This window comes from Ptychodera flava, chromosome 10 (assembly GCF_041260155.1).
Source record: "Ptychodera flava strain L36383 chromosome 10, AS_Pfla_20210202, whole genome shotgun sequence".
NCBI lineage: Eukaryota > Metazoa > Hemichordata > Enteropneusta > Ptychoderidae > Ptychodera > Ptychodera flava.
Window position 1 is genome coordinate 33,117,859 of NC_091937.1, and position 21,452 is coordinate 33,139,310.

At 38.5% G+C, this 21,452-nt stretch overlaps 1 protein-coding gene across 1 annotated transcript; it reads right to left on the reverse strand.

Moving 5' to 3' along the window:
* Positions 1-2,281: 2,281 nt before the first annotated feature.
* Positions 2,282-19,971, reverse strand: LOC139142575 (vesicle transport protein SFT2B-like). Its single transcript, XM_070712558.1, has 6 exons — positions 19,812-19,971; positions 15,355-15,441; positions 14,737-14,822; positions 14,069-14,186; positions 4,927-4,985; positions 2,282-4,508 (listed from the first exon to the last, which is right to left on the reverse strand). The coding sequence occupies exons 1-6, from the start codon at positions 19,878-19,880 to the stop codon at positions 4,439-4,441; spliced, it is 489 nt and encodes a 162-aa protein (XP_070568659.1). The 5' UTR covers positions 19,881-19,971; the 3' UTR covers positions 2,282-4,438.
* Between the last annotated feature and the right edge of the window lie 1,481 nt (positions 19,972-21,452).

A 21,452-nucleotide genomic window follows, 5' to 3' on the forward strand; every position in this document is an offset into this window, starting at 1 on the left:
CCCACAGTGTCCAAAAACTATTCATATCCATCAACTCATTATTGGGATATATTTCCCAATACACAACACACAACACACCATGAATACACAACACACAACAACACACCATGAATGGTTGCACATAGAACCTATGCCATTTAGTTTATTCACCCTTCATGCATAAAAAGTGAGAAATCAGTTTAGAAAATAACTGACATCAAGGAAGTAAATTTCAGAAAAATAGATTTTTTTTGAAAATAGATAATACATTGACAATTGGTACAGAAATGGTAAATTGATATGCAAGGTTTTCAAAGACATGGAAGAACAAGATACGCAGTGAAAGTGAGATCAACGTTGAGAAGTATTTTCTGTTAGCGAAGTTATATAGCCATAATAGTGGGTTTTTTCATTGAAGCTCCCCTAAATGCAAATATTACAATGCTTTATACTGTATCTCTGTATGTAAAGTGAAGAAAGCAAAATTCTTTGATATTGACATTCAGTGACCTATTGACCTGCATTTGAAATGTTTCACCAGGTGAAAGGTCAGATTTAAATGTCGGGGTCGAAATTTCATACTACGTCCAATCATGACGGTGCAATTTCAAGATCAATAGATGATACCAATGCAGACAGACATGGTGTTACAATTGTTGTGTGTTCAATAAACAATGCGATAAAAAATACATTAAGGTACAATGCGCCTCAGAGAAAGATATTCAGACTCTCAAACTTTTACAATTCTTTTCTGATATACCACATGTGGGGGTTCATTTAAAAGCTCTTGGAGTAAGAAAACTTTTCATCCACTCAGGTTTTTGAAATTCGAAAATTTTATATTTCTCCATAGAGTTAACACAGGGATGGCGGCCATTTTGGATTTAAATATCAGTAAAGCTTGGGGTATTTGTTTCTCTAGTACCAAACTTAGCACAATGACCCCCAATTTTTCTAGATTTTGAAAGAGAATGGTTGAAAGATTCTATAAGGAAGTTTGAGCGAAAGTTTTTAGTCTTTCACTTTCGAGGCGCATACTACCCTAAGGCATAAAATATTTACTCTCTCAACTTTTCGTATGCCTGCTTGCTTCTTGGTTCACAAGAGTCATGTTTGTCATTCGATATAATAGCAGAGCTAATGGTATATTTTGAGTGTGAAGTTCATTTCAGTTTACAACAAACCTAATTTTAAAGGCAATTAATACTGTTCACATTCATTAGTAGTGCATTCACTGATAAAGGAACTTTGTAGTGTTTACATGAACAATGTGATTATGAATTGTTGCATGCAATTATTAAAGATACTTACTCATTCTGAAAACACGAAAACTGTGGCCTGATAATAAATATGCTAACTCTTAAGCAATGACAAAATCTAGCAACTGTATATGAATGTGAAATGTCAATGTCATTGAATTTTGTACATCAAGCTGTAACAAAATCAGATATAATTTCCCTTGTTTAGCCAATTTTACTATGCTATAAAACTCAAGAATGTGCATTGAATGGAAAGGTTTTGAAAATGTGAAAACTTCCTGACAATTATGAAGCTGAAAAATTCTATTTTAGTAATAAAAACTGTTTGATATTACATCAATAGTTGCTCTGAAAACTCAAAGGATTTGATTAAAATAGTGGAATATGAAACAAATGTTAACATATCTGGAAATATCCTACTTGACAAACTACTGAAAGGCATCAGTGAATTTTGAATACTTCTTCCAAACGATCACTCCTGGGAGGATTATACAACTTTTTTTCTTTTGGAGAATAATGTAGATGTACAAATTGCTGCACACAATTGACATTTACTAAAATCGTAGTTGCTCTAGCTTAATATTCTCTGATAAATGGAAACCAGCATAGAACATATTACTCCCTCAGATTTCACACTGCAACTTTTGCTGGTCTGTGAATTCTGATAAATAATGTGGTTCAATTGGTTTAAAACTTCATGATGATTTAACAGACCAGCAACACTAAGCCAGGTTGTGAAAGATAGATTTAGAAACGTTTTCACATTTTGCAGAGACACTGTGAATTATTAATCTGATAAAATGCCTGGTAGATCCACTGCAAAGAAACATAATCAAGAGCCAGTGGAAACTACATCAGAAAAAACAGCTGTAATCTCAGTACAACATTCTGATATTTACGGTGCCCTTTGCAATACAAGTATACATCAATTTGAACAAACTCATCTGGATTAATATGTTGAATTATATACAGCTCAGCATGGTGCTAATATTCTGCATTAAGGTAAACCAGCATATTTTGTTTAATCCTACCCTTTATCTTCCATGAAGTTGACTGAACCAGTATTTACTGCCATGGGCTGAAGAGGAGACAATGAACGCTCAAATAGTAACCACACCCTGCATTTTATCAGTATTTCTGTCCTGTACTGGGGAGGACCTACTGTGAATATTAAACTCTCAGTGCCTCCCAACATCGGCAACCCACTGCATTCAGAAGATTGAAGAGTTCATAATGTCAAAATCATGTCAGAAAAGAGAAATTCAGGTTTATATTGACAAGTTTCTGTGAATTCACATTATATTTACTTAAAGTCTTGCAAGTCTAGTTTCACCGTACAGAAATACGTGATACTTCAGATTGGCTTTAGCTTCACAATCATTGAACTCACACTGCAGGTGTCAATTCACAACCATTTAAACAAAGGGGTCACACTTGAAGGTATACTGTCACCTGTTCCAATTTTGCCACAATTACCATGTAAAGAGATATCTAACCAATCACAGATTTTAAGCGGGTGGCCACTTTTTAAAAACAGCGCCCTCACATGGGCATTTTCAATACCAAGGAATGCCCCTTTGACCATATATGGGCATATTTAGATTACAGGTGACTGTTTACCTTTAAGTCTAGGATAAGTTGTAAATGAGTAACAGACATCCAGGAACCCATTGTAGACTAGTAATATCATCTACTGTCCAATACATAGGCTAATCCAAGAACATCACTATAGAGTATGTACTGGAAATCAAGACCCATCCAGCATTTCTGTGATTGTGTACATATGTAACTAACGCCAATCGCGCGGTGAATAAAAATAAAGATTTAGCCATACACTAACAATATTAAACATTTTACGACAGCAAAACTTCACAAGATAAACCAACTTGACACTCCTCTTGCCACAAGGAAGGCTGGCACTTTCATGACCTCAGATGACCTACGAGAGCAGTGTCAATTTCAGTTTCGTTATATTGCATCTTCACCAAGATAAATGGTGAGAAATTAATTCAAACAGGCTAAATTTGGCTTGCCTACACAAATATACAAAAATAGTATGATACATCACAAAACATCGTAAATACTTTCAAAGATATTATGTTTTGACCTTCATGTCAACAAAAGAGACTGTGACGTAATATGTACCAGTACGATATAGACGTGTTCATTTGAGGAATTATAGATATATGAAATTGTATAAACTCTTCAGGTTGGACAATTTTCGGTAAAAGGTGGGTTTTCAACAAGAAGGGTGTTGTCAAAAATATCCATAGAGTAATTAAACTCTGCAAGTCAAAGGTCTATACCTAGCTGTATATTTTTTCAAGGCACCAACAATTCATTACTTGAAGGCAGTAGCAGCCTGCGATATCTATGCACCTGGAGTAATGAAATACCTTTTTAATCTACATACCCATACATTCTTTGGTTAAGGCCACGTACAGGTTTATCAAGGGTTCGTACAGCGTATGGTAGAGTGCACCGAGGGGATAGATATTCAGACTTTCAAATTTTTCCAATATTTTTCTGGTCTATCACTTGTGGGCATTCATTCTAAAGCTCTAGGAGTAAGAAAAATTTTGACTGTCTCAAATTTCCAAAATCGAAAACTTTATTTTTCCCCATGGAGTTAACACAGGGATGGGTACCATTTTGAATTTTGAATATTGGTAATGTCAGGTAATTTGTTTCTCTAGTACCAAACTTTACACTGTGGCCCCTGATTTTCATTCTTGATTTGGTCAGAGAATAGCTGAAAATTTTATTGAGGAAAGTTTGGGAAAAAAGTTTCTTTCATTTTCGAGGGATGTTCTACCTTAAATAAGTTCTATCAATGCCTGCAAAATATACAGCTCTTGATGTACACATTGAGTACACATGTACTAATGTGATGTCACATACAACATCTACTGCCAAATCAATGGGTGTTAAAATCACAGCACTGCTGACATTGTACAGGAGAAGATAACATACAAGTCCATTTCACTAACGGTGTTAACATTGGAGCAACAACAGTTGTCCACATCAAGCACTGATTTACATTTCACAGTGGTGATTATTTCAAAAGAACCATTCTAATATACAAATAAAAACACAGAAAATATACTGGGAGTACCACAACAAAGATGTCTGGATAACCTACAATCTTGCACAAATGTCCGCGTTGGTGCATGGCAACAGTAGTGTTGGGGGTTAACTCATTAATCCATACACGAGGTGAAACACTTTTTGACCGCATCTCTTGCAAAGGGGATGTACGACAGAGCATACCTGTTGCAAAAAAGAGGAAGCAAAAAAATTGAAGTCAATACTGCATGTAGACAAGTACATGTGTGCCAAAATAAGCTATCAGCGTTTCCTAAATTGTTGGGAAAATAACGTCTCCAACTCAGGCTACTTTGTACATGTACATATAGAGAACAGTCTTGATACTTTCGTAGAGATCCAGTTGGTTATCACAGTTTTGAATAATCATATTCTCACTCTGAACAAGACATTAAAATGAAGAAAAAATCATTTTGGGTTCAGCCTTTCTTTAAATTTAAAGCCTATGAGTAGGGTTTTCATTCCAAACATAACTTATTAATATTATATGAAGGTTTTTGTGTTCTCGTTTCCCTTTTTCACTGACGCTTTCATTTATTCTTTACACTTCATTATTTTACTGCTATTGTTGTTGTTTACTTACCACGTCAAGGCAAGAAACTGTATTATACAAAACACCAAGGCCAGTGCACCAATTTGCCACTGAAATAAATACAATAAAACATGATCAGAAAACGTTCACATGTGAGCACAAAGCAGATTCAGCCTCAATTTACACCACTGAGAACTATCTCACAACAAAATTTTCTCAGTAAATCAATATCTGTCCAGTCAGCTGTTTAATATTACACAGGGCCTTGTTAACACTCTAGTGTAGAGTAAGATTTTCAATTTAATTTCAATAAATTGTTGCCATACTTCTAATGGTCAGTGATGGTATACCTTTAGATGCAAATAATTTTCAAGACACTCATGCTCAATGACTTGGCTACAGTTGGCCATGTTCCTAGATACTACCTAGTTCTATAGAGGGCGCTTCATCCCAGGGTACACTGTCCAAGCATGTGACTGTTGACACAACTGCTGATGGGTGCTGTCTGTGTTGTATTTTGCATTCTAATGCAAATATATATGCTTTTATGCTATATTTTTAAATGTTTATGTTATAGCAGTTGCTTTATTGCTTCCTTATCTTGATCAAAGAAATACAATATTGATGACGACGCTCTGATTGCTGCATAATATGGCTGGGCTAGCTATAGCGGAGACTATGTATCATGGAAAAAAGTCTTATGGTCAGGTAGAATGGATGCTTGAGTACAAGTTACCCACTTGCAGTCATCTCTGGGGGCCCTGTGCAAGCTACTGTACAAGTATTAGGACTTCAGCAACACACATTTTTAGAATAGCAGGCTAGAAGTGTAAACACTAGACAACAGACAGAAACAATTCAACAGAACAATACTATAGCCAGTTTTATTACAAAGAAGCAAGATACATGTAGACCATACATTAGCAAACTACTTTGTTCACCAATCGGCGTTGCAGCCAGGGGTCACTGTGTCCCGTACGATTTATTTTTGGGGACATTTTGCACATTTTTTGGGACAATATGTGTCACTTGTCAACCAAATTTTTTATTATTACATTATAAATTACATGTAGTTTTACAAAACAAAATTTAAGTTACCGGAACCACCTTGCTATGTTTTAATTTCAGGCAATTATAACTAACAGTATACCGTATCTGCCTCCAATCAGAGCTCTGTCGGACTTTGCTGCAGATCCGTAACCCTTCCACTCCCTGACTGTTTGTATTGGACAGTCAGGGAGTGGCAGGGCACGGTCCCTCCATAAAATGGTCAAGAAGCGCCACTACTATCTTTTGGGCTGTCTGTTGATTTTACTGATGGAGATAATCCTTGATTTTCATGCGCGTGGCAGAAGGTGTTAACAGTTACGTGCATAAAATTATCGTAAGCAGGAACTTAATTCTCCCAAAATGCATTCTGATTATTGTCTGCGCATGCATCTAAAAGGTCAAAGTTTATTTACATATGCGTCTTCTGAGAGAGATCACGTGGAGTGACGCAGCGTGAGTGACATTATGTACAAGTTCAGAGACGATTTCGTCATTTTGACGACTCCCATGTTGATTGGAACGTAATTTGGAAGATGAAAATCCATGACAGAGAGTTTGGTGCCCAGGCATGGAGAGGTTGTGTCATCAAAACATCTCGACACTTGTAGGGTTTCTAGGTTCTCTAAATTTGGCGGTCTGAGAATTCGAAAGGTCGACAAAATCAAAACATTGGGTTCCGCAGTAACATGCGTTTATAGGAAAGAACAGATTCTGTAATGAACACGATTGCCTACTTTTGAGCAGACTGAACGATCGATAGGGACACACTTGACACCTCTGAACGATTGATAAAGGAGAAAAAAAGGGGCGAAAAAAACATAGCACTATTACCATAACGCCTACTCTCAATGGGTGGACGCACGGCCGATGGCAGCACTTTGCAAAACAAGGTCATCGTAAGAGTTCCTTGATTTGTGTGTTGAATTTTGTTGAGAACGATTAAAATTTCAAATCGAACGCGCAAAGTTGGAGCTGAGGAATTATCAAGTTAAATCGATATCAAAAGGGAGTTAAGGAGGACATTTCAGGATTTTCCTATGTAATGCAGATACAACTTGTCCATCCCAAGCGACGCCATTTTGTTTTCAGTTGAAAATACAAACGCGGCAAAAAAGACGAGTTTTCTTGTCGAATTAGGTTTCAAAATAAGAACACAACACGATTCCCTATTTTTTCGAAGTCTTTGCCTTGTTAGGAGGTGCATGACTTACTTTTTGATGAAAGGTGAAAAAACAAACGGGAGAGTAAAATTCACAGTGTTTCCGAAATGCATGGCGTCGGTCAAGATCACCTCATGGCTGAACTCAGCCGTAAAATACTATCCAAGATTTCTCGATAGTGACCTAGATCTTTAAGAAACTGTTTTACTCAACTTCTCACGTAGACACAAAAGTCTTCAAATACATGCGAAATAGTGCAGAAAGATGAAAATAAAGTAGATTGATTGACTGAATATCATAGGATACCGGAGCGGAACCGTATCACAAGACGCCGCTGAAACAAGACGCTTACATGCCTATGACGTCATTCGCTTCCTCCGTCCACCGCAATGCCGATTGTTGCAACTGTGTAGGTGATTAGCACCTTTGAACAAAAGCGCTTCTTGACCGTTTTGTGGAGGGGACCGTGGGCAGGGCTATGGATCTGCAGCAAGTGCAGAGTTTTGGGTTACTTTTAAAGGGGAAGTTCACCAAGGATGAGTTTTACATATGTGCTAGCTTTGTGGTCATTTACTCCGGAAAAGCTATTTTCGTCACTTATAACTCGCAGCGATTTTTTTACAAAACCGATAAAAACAGTACACGGAGTTGCCCATGTAATTTGCATTATGGGAAACAAGCTCCAGGATTGGAGCTTGCATCATGTGATATGGAAGGGACCATCTTCGGACGGGTATGGCCCCGCATTGTCCACTCAAGCAACACAGTAGTAAACAGCAACACAAGATCTGACAGTGTACAGTTTATTATAAGTGATTCATTGTTTATGCAAGGATACTCAGTTATGTAAATACGCACAGCCTGGTTTGAGCGTAGGTGAGTGGACAATGTCATACCCATGGGAAGATGGTCCCTTCCATATCATGTGACGCAAGCTCCAAGCCTAGAGCTCTTTTCCCATGATTCAAATTTCATTGGCAACTTCCTGTACTATTCTTATTGGTTTTTGTAAAAAAACCGCGCTAATTATAAATGGCAAAAATAGCTTTCCGGGATAAGTGACCACAAAGCTAGCACGTATGTAAAAATCATCCTTGGTGAACTTCCCCTTCAATCAAACTTCAAAAGTACGCAAATATAAGCCTCAAAATAAATAGCATTCCCACCAGGCCGCGATTCCGCGATATTCTCGCGTATATTTCTGTTTTGTGGCGGATTTCTGGGCCGTGTGCGCCAATAGTGGCACGCATTTGAAATTATAAACTTTTGTGGAGCTAGCCGTATGGCCGGCCGGCCGTATCATGCGTATGTACAGCCGGTACTTCTCACCATGGACGTAAATGATTGACGTGATTAATTACATTTCCTGATTGGAACCGAGACAATCTGGAAGCAATGCCCGTAGCGGGTGTACTTTAAACCACAGTCACTTGTGATTCCATACACGATGGCCGCTGTGTGGTATGCATTATGTATACCACAAAGGGGCCGTTGTCTATTGAACCACAAGAGACTGTGGCACTGATGCACTACACATGTTCGCGTTGCACATGTCCACGGAATTCGCGGAAGCTGGAGGCGTCATGGCACAATCAATATTTTCATAGACTATGACAATAATAATCCAAACTACGAAAACACAAGAACGTAAAGCTTGTACATCCCTAAGGAATTACATGAATAGTTTCTTAAAACAATGCGAAGCTGGTCGCATTATACCATGGGTTCCGCATTGCAACCAGGGTATGGACGGGTGCCACGTTTGTGTTTGCGCCGTTGAGATTCAGTCGATTTTTGTTCTCAAAAAACAACACAACTTTGTCTCAGATAATTTTTTTAGGTCTTTGCTATGTTTGAAATTGTGTATAAACTTCGCGGGAGGTACGTGTTGTGTGATGTCATCAGGTATTTGCTCCATTCCTCGCCCACACGACCCAGTACCTATGACTGGAAATGATTGACAGCTTGCCCACTGCCGATTGATGATATTGTTCTAAAGTAGTTCAGAGTTTAAACGTGGAATAGTTGGGGAAAAGTTTTCTTATTTTGCAAAAAATTATCAATTCTTGGCTTGTGATGTGATAAGTACATTATTGTACTTGGGCCTCAGCCCAAGTACATTTGTTTTCATTCCGTGGGAAAAAACTCTGTAAGGTATAACCATTGCTGGCTGAGACCAGGAGGGCAAAATGTCTTGGCTTCATCTTTCTTGGCATAATAAATGGCGTAATGATGTTAACTGAATGGAAGTGCTGCTCTCAGCCAGTCTTGAATAAGTGAGATGTGAATATTAATGCTTCTCTATCTGAGTTTTTGCCACAAAATCTTCTGAATATAATCAAAATGTGCATCGAAATGCAACAATTAATGCACCCTCCGTTTCCTAGGCGATGGCACGACCCTTGCTACACCCACTGGACGAGCCAAAGTGGGAGGGGTAATTTCAGTTTGGTTGAACAGGAGGGCTCGAGACCAGAATTTAACATTTAAACTTGAAACATGTTTAATCGCTGACAAGATGTGGACTAGTCTAATCAAGTGAAAGAGTGATAAGGAAAGGTTTTATATCCCGGACACAATGAAAAACATTACGACTGGAAACTGTACCCCCAGTTGAGAATAGTAATGCCCACAGCGATGGAGAACACTTATCCTTGAGCTGAGAAAACCAGACCATCATTTCGAAATAGAGCTGCAGATTCGAGAAGCTCGTTCAAATAGCTAGGTACACCCCATAAAAGGGGTGGTTTCGAGTTTTGAGGGCAAATTTCGCCTCCTTCATATAGAAATCGTACGTTGTTTTTCCAGGAGAACACACCATTTGACACAAAATTTGCATGTAAAGGGGTCGCCAGTAAGCACGTGGTCAAATCTGGCATAAGAAACAATATGAAATGTTGGGTAAAGCAGTCCAATAAAGCCGTCCAAAATAAACTGATTTGAACTTTGTGTTTTGTAATTTATACCACTGCAGTAACATTACCTTTTTTGACAACATCACACAATGTAATACGTTTTGAAACTGAATACTCCGACGTATTCTGTGTCTCCTTTGCTAAAAATACGGTATGCCGATTACCATGTAAGGAGATGATGACGTCAAGACAGATTTGCAGTGCGTTTGGTCCTGGATGGTGCACGAAGTTTTGTCAAGGTGGCTTGTGTATTTATTTCCTAAATGGGAGAGATTAGGGTCGATCCAAACGAAGGCCGAAGAATGTTATGATACTCTAAGCGAGCTGAACTCTAACGCGAATGGTTGGATAATTTGGAGGATGTCTAGAATGATCTCGTCTCATTAAGATTATTTGGCGTCAGTATTGAATTTCAACTGCGTCACAAGTTTGCGAAATGAGTATTCCGTCGAACGGTCAACGAACGATATTTTAGAAATCTGGAGACATGGCACATCGCATTTTTATTTTAGTATTTTATATTTTACAAAAGATTTAAGAAGCAATGATTTTGTCGAAAATTCTGAAAAAAATATATGAAGATTTGATCGCGAACACATTTTCACGTTGGGGTCAACTAGCCCTGCATACTATGCTGTGTGTTCCGCTACAGCTAATCGCCCCGCTCACCACAGCCCTGCAAAGACCCGTACGTAAGGTCGGTGACTTCAAATCCATTTTGGGACTTGACGTAAAAAGCCAAATTACTGCCGAAATTCAGCGTTCTTGGGCCCAAGTCGTATCCCAGCCTACCTCAGCTACTCGATCGCTTCCAAAAATGACAGTCTTTTATTCACTTCTCGTAAATAACCGTCGATGTCGGCAACTCTCTCGCTAGCCCTGCGTACGATGCTGTGTGTTAGCTGTAGCACATAGCATCGTACGCAGGGCTAGGGGTCAACATGGGGTCGCAGCCATGTTGCCTCAAAACTTATTTCTGTCTGCACTCAAAACTCAAAAACGTCGGATATGAACCTGAAAAATCGATGCAATTTTGTCAAACTTCGGCGAAATTTCAGCCTATAGACAAAATTTCATCCAGTAAGGTAAATTTACTGAAATTTGATCGACAAATAATCCTGAGCTTGAACGTGACAGCTCGCCTTCTCCGGGAAGTCAAGCATCCAGCTGCACATACACAGTTGCCCATATATGGCCAGGTTTATGAGATTGTTTTCAAGCGACGGCGGCAGACCGTACGGGGCTCTGGATATGAAACTACCGCCGGTGTAGCTGTAATAACTGTTGCGTTGTTTTTAGTGCCCACGGACGAAGTCCTGGGGGAGTTATAGGTTTGGTCATGTCAGTCCGTCGGCCGTCCGTCCGTCCGTTCACGCAGATATCTCAGACATGCCCTGGTCAATGTCTTTCAAACTTTGCACAAGAATAGTACCCAACCCCATACAGATGCACGTCGATTTGTTTCACAATGCGATCGAATTTGGCCGTGTTAGAGGACTTTTTAGTTTACACCTCCATAGACTCCCATGTATAAGGCCAAGAAAAATAAAAATTTAGTTTCTCATCGTATTCATATTGCCTAAAGGATGCAGTGACACAGTTTGTTGTCCCCACGGATAAAGTCCAGGGGGCTTATAGATTGGGTCATATCCGTCCGTGAGTCCATCAGTGAGTCTATCGGTTCACGCAGATATCTCAGACATTTTGACAAAATATCATGTGACCTTGGTGACCTTTGACCTCAAATATACATTATTGTCCATAACTCAGTAACCACAAGTGCTAAACCTTTCATATTTGGTATGATAGGACACCTTATGACACCATATATTGTACTCCATTAATTATGCGCATATCTTATTTTGAGCGAGCCAATAGAGCTAGAGGTCTGATTTAAGGTATATAGGAATAACTTAGCAATACAATTATTATGACAAAATGTGACGTGATCTCAATGACCTTTGACCTCAAATATATATATTTGTCCACAACTCAGTAACCACAAGTGCTACACCCTTCATATTTGGTATGATGGGACACCTTATGACACCACATATTGTACCTCATTAATTATGCACATATCTAATTCTGAGCAAGCCAATAGAGCTGGATGTCCGATTTTTGGTATATAGGGATAACTATAGGGTAGAAATCTAAATATGCCCATCTAAATATTAGACATCTACCATCGAGAACAAAAGAAATTTGCTGTAATTTGAATATTTAAGGAGTTTAAGCAATTTCCACTATAAATAAAGAACCCCTGCCTCAAACTCCACAAAAGTTGCTAGACATATTTTGCCGTTGTCATGCCATTGCTTCGTTTAATAACCAGTTAATCAAATGCCTAATTGACAGGAGGAAATTCAAGACCATATTTGAAAAGTAGTATATATTGTCCTCAAAATTACTCTATCACGGCCCAAGTACTCATTGCCTTCAGCAATACTGCCTTGTTTTTTTATAGGTGAACTCATACGTTAGATCATGAGTGTCTTTTTTTACGTCCATGCTTCAATCGGCAAAATTTGTAGCTTTGGCTGGCGACAAACATTCCACGTCAAAATGTGATGATTATTTACAAACATCATAGGGATATGTTTCCTAATCTAAATAGCTGCCATAGCACTGATTTTGCCAGATCATTCTGCTGACTGTGAAAGGGGATTTAGTGTGCAAAACAACCTAACTTATGAGTAATCAACTTGGTGCTGAACAGCTGGACACTCTAGCAACCGTTATGGTAGATGGCCCCGAAAATGGTTCAACTTTATCAGTGCACTTTCACACTGGAATGAACAAAAGTCCCACAGAATTTTCATTACAAGGCACTGATATTCAATATCAGTTGTGCGTTTACCGAGTGTTTATAAAAAGTTATTAAGATGAATGATTTGTGAGTCCTTATTTTTTCCATGCATAGAATAAGGTTCGTATTTGCAGTGTGACTTTTTTAACATATTTATTTAACATATTATATTGTCCCACAAAGTCTCTGATGTCCTGCTTTTTTTTGGTCAGAGGGACAAAATGTCCCACAATATTTTTTTTTCTGGTGAGAACACGATAATCATGCAAAACAAAGGCCACCGCCAGTAACAGAATTACTTGCAGACTATACCTAGACTCTCCACAGTCGCTGTGCCTTGTTTTGTGCGCGCCCACGATGGGCCTGTTCGAAGGCTGTGCAGCAGTGAGCACGCGCTGCCAGACACAGCGACTGTCAGTTTTTGCAAGTATATGAATATTCATAAGGGTAGTGACGTCAAAAGAAACACCTATCTAACTGGGCGGAGAGAATATATACTAGTAGCTGGTAGACCTATATAATTGGTATGTTTTCATTTTTCATTTTTCCATTTTATATGGCAATGGTACTTGCCATTTGTTTTTGATTAACGGATGTGTGGAGTTCTATAAAGTACCCGGATCAGGCAGAAATCCAAACCGGTCGCTCGCAAGAAAGTCCAGACCCTGGGATTCGCATCGCGTCGCGTCTTTGAAGGACACGCGTGTGTTCCAACTGACAGGGAAGAACGCGAATCACAGGGTCTCTGCCAGACTAGACTATACCCATTGAATACAGTCGGCTCATGAGTGCACCCAAGATGACCCGCAGACTGCAAGAATGCGGGACAACTGGATCCTTTTGGGAGACATTGTCGCAACGGCGCATCCTGGCTGCAACACTGATCAATGATCAATTTCCTGTGTGCCCCTACACTTACATCATTAAATTTCAGTACAGGAAAAATGAATTCTTATTTGTACAAAGGTATTGGCCCTTTGAGAGCTGTTATTTCTCACAAAATTTCAGTGCAACATTTTACCAATTTTTATGATTTTTTTCTGTAATTTTTTTTAGAGTTTTGGACCAAATAGACATAACTATTTCATTGGCTACAGTTTTTGCCCAAAAGTTTGGGAAAAAATCTGAAAAAATTGTCGGCATTCATGATTAATATAATACTTTATTGTTTAATATTAAAAAGGCAACAAAATTTGGCATTGGCATGCAAAGGGATAAACCCTATAGCTTGACAAGAACATTGATGTTAGCTGACTTACCCAGAGACCTGCACATAAGGTGAGAGCAAAACTAATTATAACAATAATTGTTGCTATGATCCTTTTTTCACTAAACATATTCTTGAGTTGCCTCACTGGTCCCATCAGAAAGCAGGTACTGCAAGGTAGATGCGACAATATTTGTTACATAAAGCACATTAACCAGAATATTAGTAACACGAAGTGCGACAAAGAAGGAATACACTGCAACTTTTGATAAATTTTCTTTTCTTTTGCTGTGTTTGTAAATTACAATCTCTCGTTCTACACCTAAAGTCATATTGAGTTACTGTGTGTTCAACTTGTTTGTACATCCTGAATGTATGGTATGCAATGTCCAGTATTATTGGTGACAACTGAATTTCTGTCTGGACTAGAATTCAAATGTCAACAGTTACACTGCATACTGTGCGCAATGAATTGTGTACACAAGGCTAATACTTCATATTCCAATAAAATTTCAAGAAGAAAATAAGACGTGTTCACTTTACTGAACAAAGGTGACAAAAATAATTATAAAAAGTGACGCCTATCTTCCTTTTATGGCAGGGTCATGAAGTATTATTGATATTTTCTGTTCATTTTTCCTTACACATGCTCAGCTTCTTTTCAATCACTAGTGTCTGTTTTGGCGTCTAGATCATTTTTTGTTGGATATCATATCTCACCTGACCATAGCTATAATGTTTCCCAGCGTGTAGAAGATTGCAAATAAAACCAATCCGTTGCTCCCCAGAAACAAAAGGAAAACACCCTGAAATGAGAAAAAAAAACACAGGTTTGATACGGAGACAAATATCTGGGTATATCTCTTAATTCAGGGCTTCTCATCATAATTATAATATCTCTCAATATGATTATTGATGAATGTTTCTAGAAATCAACATGTATGATTCTTCATGTACCTTAATTTTATAGAATAGTTGAACATAAAATTTAGCATATCAGTGACCCAAAATTCTGCTACACTATGTGAGAACTGACTCCAAAATTGTCATTTTCTGTACTATTTTTCATATAAGAAATTTATGCTATAAAATTCAGAAATGATAATAAAGAATTAATGAATAAATGAAAGAATAATATTCACCCTAAAGGCTACTTATCACAGCTATTCCCTTTTCAAGAGATTTTTCCAAACTTGGAACACAAATGCAAATGAAAGCGTTTGCTGACAGTCAACCCTTTCCCCACCATGGTTCGGTCCGAACCCGTCGTTTTAAATGGACACAGTGGACGTGTTTACAAAGAACTGGGGGTGAACAGGTTGAAAAATCTTTACTTACCAAGAATGAACAAATCATACCGATACAAAAACATATGACAAATCCCTTGACTCGCGTGGACCAGCTAAGAGTTGTGGCATCTGAAAACTGAGCAAAATTGGAAACAAAAAAAACAGAGTGAATGTCACCATTTCCAAACCGCAAACTCGAACTTGAATTATGTGTAAGTTGAGTCATTCAAATTGAGGATAAATTATAATCAAGATCATTTTGAGACATACTGCTGTGACACATATTATCACTATCAAGTCAAGATCATATCACTATCAGGTCAAAATCATATCACATCAGGTCAAGTCAGTAAAAATCACCTGGTCTATCTATTCTGTGAAAATCCTGATTTCAGGGTTATCAAATGGTCAATGCTAGTCTTTTTCAAATACAACAGATTTCACATCACGTCAATCATGTCTTCTTTTTAAATACACACAAAGTCTGTTGATAACCAAGACATAAAAGCTTTGGACAACAGAGGTACTGGTCTTAGAAAGATGCATCACTACAAACTGTAGTTTTTCAGGAAAACATAACAACACTCTGGTCTTGGCAGAGACAGGTCACTATTACCATAACACACAGGGTGCCGGACAATGTTGTCCATTTTAAAGTGAGCAAATAGGCGGTTCACCATTGGGCAAAGACAATATGAATGAGCATCTTTCATGTCTGGGGTCATCAACTAACTTGGTGCGTAATGTGTCAACTGTATTTGCAACTGCACATGCACATGGTGATGTGAAATCTGCTGTACCATGGCCACATGTTCTGTTTTGCTGACTTTAGCAAACTTGAACAATGGATGAAACCACTGGAAATGGGTTATTCTGATGTACAAGCAGTTACAGCCTGGTGTAGAAATATGGGAAAGCGAAACTGAAAGTTAGAATTCATAACATGGTACATGTACAGGAACTCTAGTGTATTGACGTAACTCAGCAATAAACAAGTTTATTACCCCAACTTTTCTTTAGAACGATCACAGCAATCAAGAACCCTACACCATGAACTATTGATTTTTCAACTCTTATACTTCATGAATGTACTTGGGCACAACTTACAAAGTCAACAAAAAACACTGTTGTTTCTAACAATGGAGGACTCTGGGGCTAGTCACAGTTAGCTATGGTTGTGGTTGAAGTAAATGCTGTATGTCTGCCTTCTGCCTGTACATGTGACTACACTGGCTAAAACTTTTAATGTCTTTCAAGAATTCCAGTATTTTTGTTCTATTTGTGAAATATTTGTAAATATTTATAAAACACTGTGCAGCTCTCAGAATCAAATCACAACAGTTTCCAAATTCTAAACATCAGTCATCAGTGTTTGTCTAATGTCTTATTTTCACTGTTGATGTCTGAATTCTTGTCTGGACTCGAATTGATCAGTTGGCACAAACACTGCTCTACAATGTTTGTGTTGCCAACACGAACACTTTGTATGTTGGGAAGAAAAAGGAGAAATCATGAACACAACGAAAACCATCAAACACTACCACTATTGTTCTCTTAAAATTAAACTTTCGGAATAATTACAACATTGTGAGACGGTTATTCTAAGTGAGGCACGTCTTATAAAATTGTTCATTCATTTGCCATCCACAGATGGGTAGGTTTTCACACAAGATGTTTTCATGCAGTGTTTGAGGTATTATAAATTAAAAATTGTTATCTTCTCTATCCCACCCAAGAAATACATAATTAGAAATTAGTGTATGAATTTACATAATTGTGTTTTATTTTTGTTCTTGTTTTTTCACCTGGAGGGAGGGTACATGTAGGTTTTGAGGGTAATTCCAAGCAAATAAAGAATTTTGCGATAACAAAATAACGATAACATAATTTTTTTATAGTATTTCCTCAGCAAGTTTGTTATCATACATATTTTCATGTTGTTCAGGCTGACAATACTCAAGGCACACTGAATTGTGTTCAAAGTTACTTTAAGGTGGAATGACAGACCTACGCTCTATCGTGGAATGCACCTTGGTGCCAGATATTCAGACTCTCAAGTTAACTCAGAAGTGGTGGCCATATATTCAAGAATGAGTAAATACTACCAAATTTTGCTGAGTTTTATTCTTGATTTGAATGGGAATGATTTAAAGTTTCCTTAAAGAAGGTTTGAGCATACATGTATGTTCAAGTCTTTAAATGTTGAGGTGCGTTCTATCTCAGAATACCACTTCACAAAGTCTGCATGGCCATACATTAGACTCACAACTTTTCAGAGCTCTCTTTTTATGAAGAGTTTCACATTTGTGTTGGGTTATTTGTTACGGGGAATCATTCTGTTGACAAACAAGCCAGGACTACCCACAATGAATTTCGTAGGGTTAACCCTTTGAGCGCCAAAGTCAATTTTTGTCGCCTTTACAGAATATACCTCAGCCAAATTTTTTCAGATTTTTGCCAAAATTTTGATAAAGAACTGTAGCCAGGAAATGTGATTTCTGTTTAGTCCAAAATTATCAAAAAAAATTACAGAAAATTCATAAAATTTGGTAAAATTTTGCACTCAAAATTTTGGTGGGAAAAATTACAGCACTCAAAGGGTTAAACAATTGATTATCATGACACCACTGTCAAGATGATAAACAGCTGAAACACTTAGTTGCAGAGGCATACAAATGGTGAACTAAGCATTCTCCCTTTCCACATATAACAAGAAGGCTTTTGGAAACTGTTTAGTTTTCATGCAGAATCTGACTATAGCACCACCACAGTCTGAAGGATTGAATTTAAACAAGGGTAGTAGTACTAGAAATACAGAGCAAAAGGTCTAAATGTGGTCAATGTCACTCCATGTAAGTTTCTTGACAAAAACAGGTACACCACAAAATAACATGAAAAGAAAATAACTTTTTCTGATTATTGCTTGCATAAGTTGCATTTAATATTAATTTTCTAAAATTTCATGAACAGTAAAAAGTTTAAGACTGCTGACCCAGTTTTACATTACAAGACTTTGAAACAGTCCATTCACACACCTCCACCAGACTGAATGGAACAAGGTCACCTGGGGGCAACAAAGGCTGTCTTTGTTTCACAGCCATCATTCAACACAAACAAAAACCAGGAGACAGTGTAAAAAAATTCAGGTTGGTCAGACTGACTTCTTCCAAGAACAGAGGGTGCCTTGTCCCCGTGCTCCATTCTATTGTTCTCAGTTACTAGAGCTGACGGGTTGGAGGAGGGGCTGTTTGGTTTGGCCAATACAGGTGTGGACACAGTGAGACCCTGTTGGCTGGGATATTTCATATCATGCATGCAGACACTACATTCTTTACAAGCTATAATCCCACGGTGAATAAATACAAATTTAACACTCACACAGCTAAACCGTTGCCAAGCCAGTGGTTTACGATAGCATGGTTGGACTCCTACACTCAACAACAGGGGTGAACAGGTTGAAATTGCTGCACAGGACACCCTTGGTGAGATTTTCCTAGTTTCATAGTTAACTTGTCAACTGTTGTTATGCATATACTATCAACAAGTACGATATGTCCAACCATGGAGGTAAAATTATAGCATCAGGGAAAGGCGCTTACAATGTAATTATTTTGTAAATATTCAACAACCCTGTTGGTGGCGACATCGCTGGCGTCAAGAATTCACTACAGTTTTAAAGCCATTGATATCAAACCACAGACAGTGGCAGCATTTGTCGATACAAACACATTAGCTATACCTTTATAAACTGTAAAAAATGTGTCATATGATAAACTGAGTTGAGGGGTACTATGCACGTTCAAAATTTGAGGTTATTGGTTTGGTTGTCATGAACTGGCCGCGTTAGTTACTTTCTTTTTTTATATATAAACAGATCTGCTTTGGAAAGCAAACACGTCATGGGAATGAGTCAGTGTCACGGCATACTTGTTGTAATTCACCCATTTACGTGAATATTTAACCCGAATAACCAGCTGACGAATCAAACCCGTTTCAAATGCAATTTATGGTGTATATTTACAGATCCTGTTCCCGGTTCATCTGATTCGCTGTTAACATCAAGGTCGGAAATCTGTCCGTGAAATCAATTTCTTTGAGTTCTACGTATATGTTTTAATTAGCTGACATTCAATAAAGCCTGTATACACGCATTACGTTTTAGGTGTCTGGCCACGTCACGTGCTGACCGGTACAGGGTGCTCGCGTAGACGTTCGCATCCAAACGAGGAGCTCCGCCTACCCGTGGTGTTTCCGGAAGACAGATTTCTATGCTGGAAGACTGTCCAAAAGCGTTCAAGACAGACCCCATAAAAACAAATTATAGTCCAGATATGCCTAAAGGGTGTACAATGTTGTCTTTGTCGCTGAGCGCTGGTGAATTCAGGATTGTTTGGCCGCAACAGTATATCATACGTCAACATTCGGCGCACAGTAACACTGACTCGTTCTACAAGTTGTAACACATTGACATAAAACCTCATATGAATGACACGGTTATCAACTCACTTGTGTATACAGACTCTGGTCTCCTTCTTCCTCATCCTCTCCTTTAAGTACTTTCTTCAGTTTATCCATAATTTGCAGCCACCCTTCGACGGGATAGTCGTATTTTCCTAAGGCATAGAACGGAACTGGCGGCTGACCGGAAGCTAATTTAAACTGTTTGTTTGTTGGTGTCAACATTACTTTGCTCAACTGTGCAGTTCTGATATGGGTCCGCCGCGCCTTGCACATGGCCCCTTTTACCGACGAAAACGACAATTCTCCGCACTGTATAAAATTTCTCTCTACTGTTTAAAATTTCTCTACTGTTTGAAATTTCGCTCTACTGTTAAAATATTCTCTACTGTATAAAATGTCACTTTAATTGTGACACGGATAACCCTGAGCTTGAAAACTATCTCTGAGCAGCTAAAATTGAGATAACATGACCGGTACGTGGTGAAATTCCGTTTGAAACCCATATCAGAAACAACATGAGCAGAAAAGCCTGCTCTGAATAATCTGTCCAAAACAAATGACAATCAAGCCCTTTGATATAAAGGAAGAGGCATAGCGATTGTGAACACGACAGATTACATTAAGGAAATTAATAGACAGAAATTTTAAACAGAAGAGAGAATTTCAAACAGTACTGAGATAAGAGATATTTTAAACAGTAGAGAGAAATTTCAAACAGTAGAAAGAAATTTCAAACAGTAGAGAGAAATTTTAAACAGTAGAGAGAAATTTCAAACAGTAGAGCAAAATTTCAAACAGTGCGGAGAATTGTCGTTTTCGTCCACGGTACTACAGGAGCGTCTCAGGTTATACATGTATTTCAAGGGTTCGATCATGAAAGCGTCAATTTTCGGTGGCCTTGATTTTCTTAGGCTGTCCGTTCTACAAAATTTATTAGTCATGCGCAAGCCCCTCCCCTCTTGTGCACCAATCCACTATGCTTTCCTGGAAAAAGGAAAACCCAAGATAGCATGAACGGCTAGCGGTTAGATATTCACTCAGTAAGTGTACAGGTACATAGGTACATGAAAAGTATTATATAGGCCAAAACGTACTATGGCTCCTTGTTTCTTTCAGGACAATATTTGGTTAAAAACATGATAGGGTGAATAATTTGATATCAGCTCGGCGCTTTGGAAGTTTAAAGAAGCTGCCTACCAACTGCGAATAAAAGAATCTCACACCCCCAAGGACCTGGGATCAGATTTCTCACACGAGTTGGGGATATTTTGTCTCACACGAGCCGCAGGTAAAGAGGGTCGATCATGGCCATGGCATAAAGTGAACTTTATTGTTGGTATTATGTTTTTGAAAATGTGGTGACCCCCCTTTCCTACCAGTGAAAAAGCGTTGACCCCCCCCCCCCCTTTGTGGATTCCAAAATTACGATGACCCCCCCCCCTTGGAATTTGCCGCCCCCCCCCCCCGCCGTAAAAACTGAACGGTCCCTTACTTTGTAGTTCTGGTCCGTGTGTTACTCGTCGTGTCATTGGATAACATTTTGCGCGTGGAACAAAACAGACTGTTTATCATCCAATCAGAGCTTGTGTAATATTTACTGCAGAGTGTGGGACGGTTTCTGAGAGTGTGGGATCGATTTTTCCAACACTGTCGATCCCGCACTCCCAGCGGCCAGGAATGTGAGAA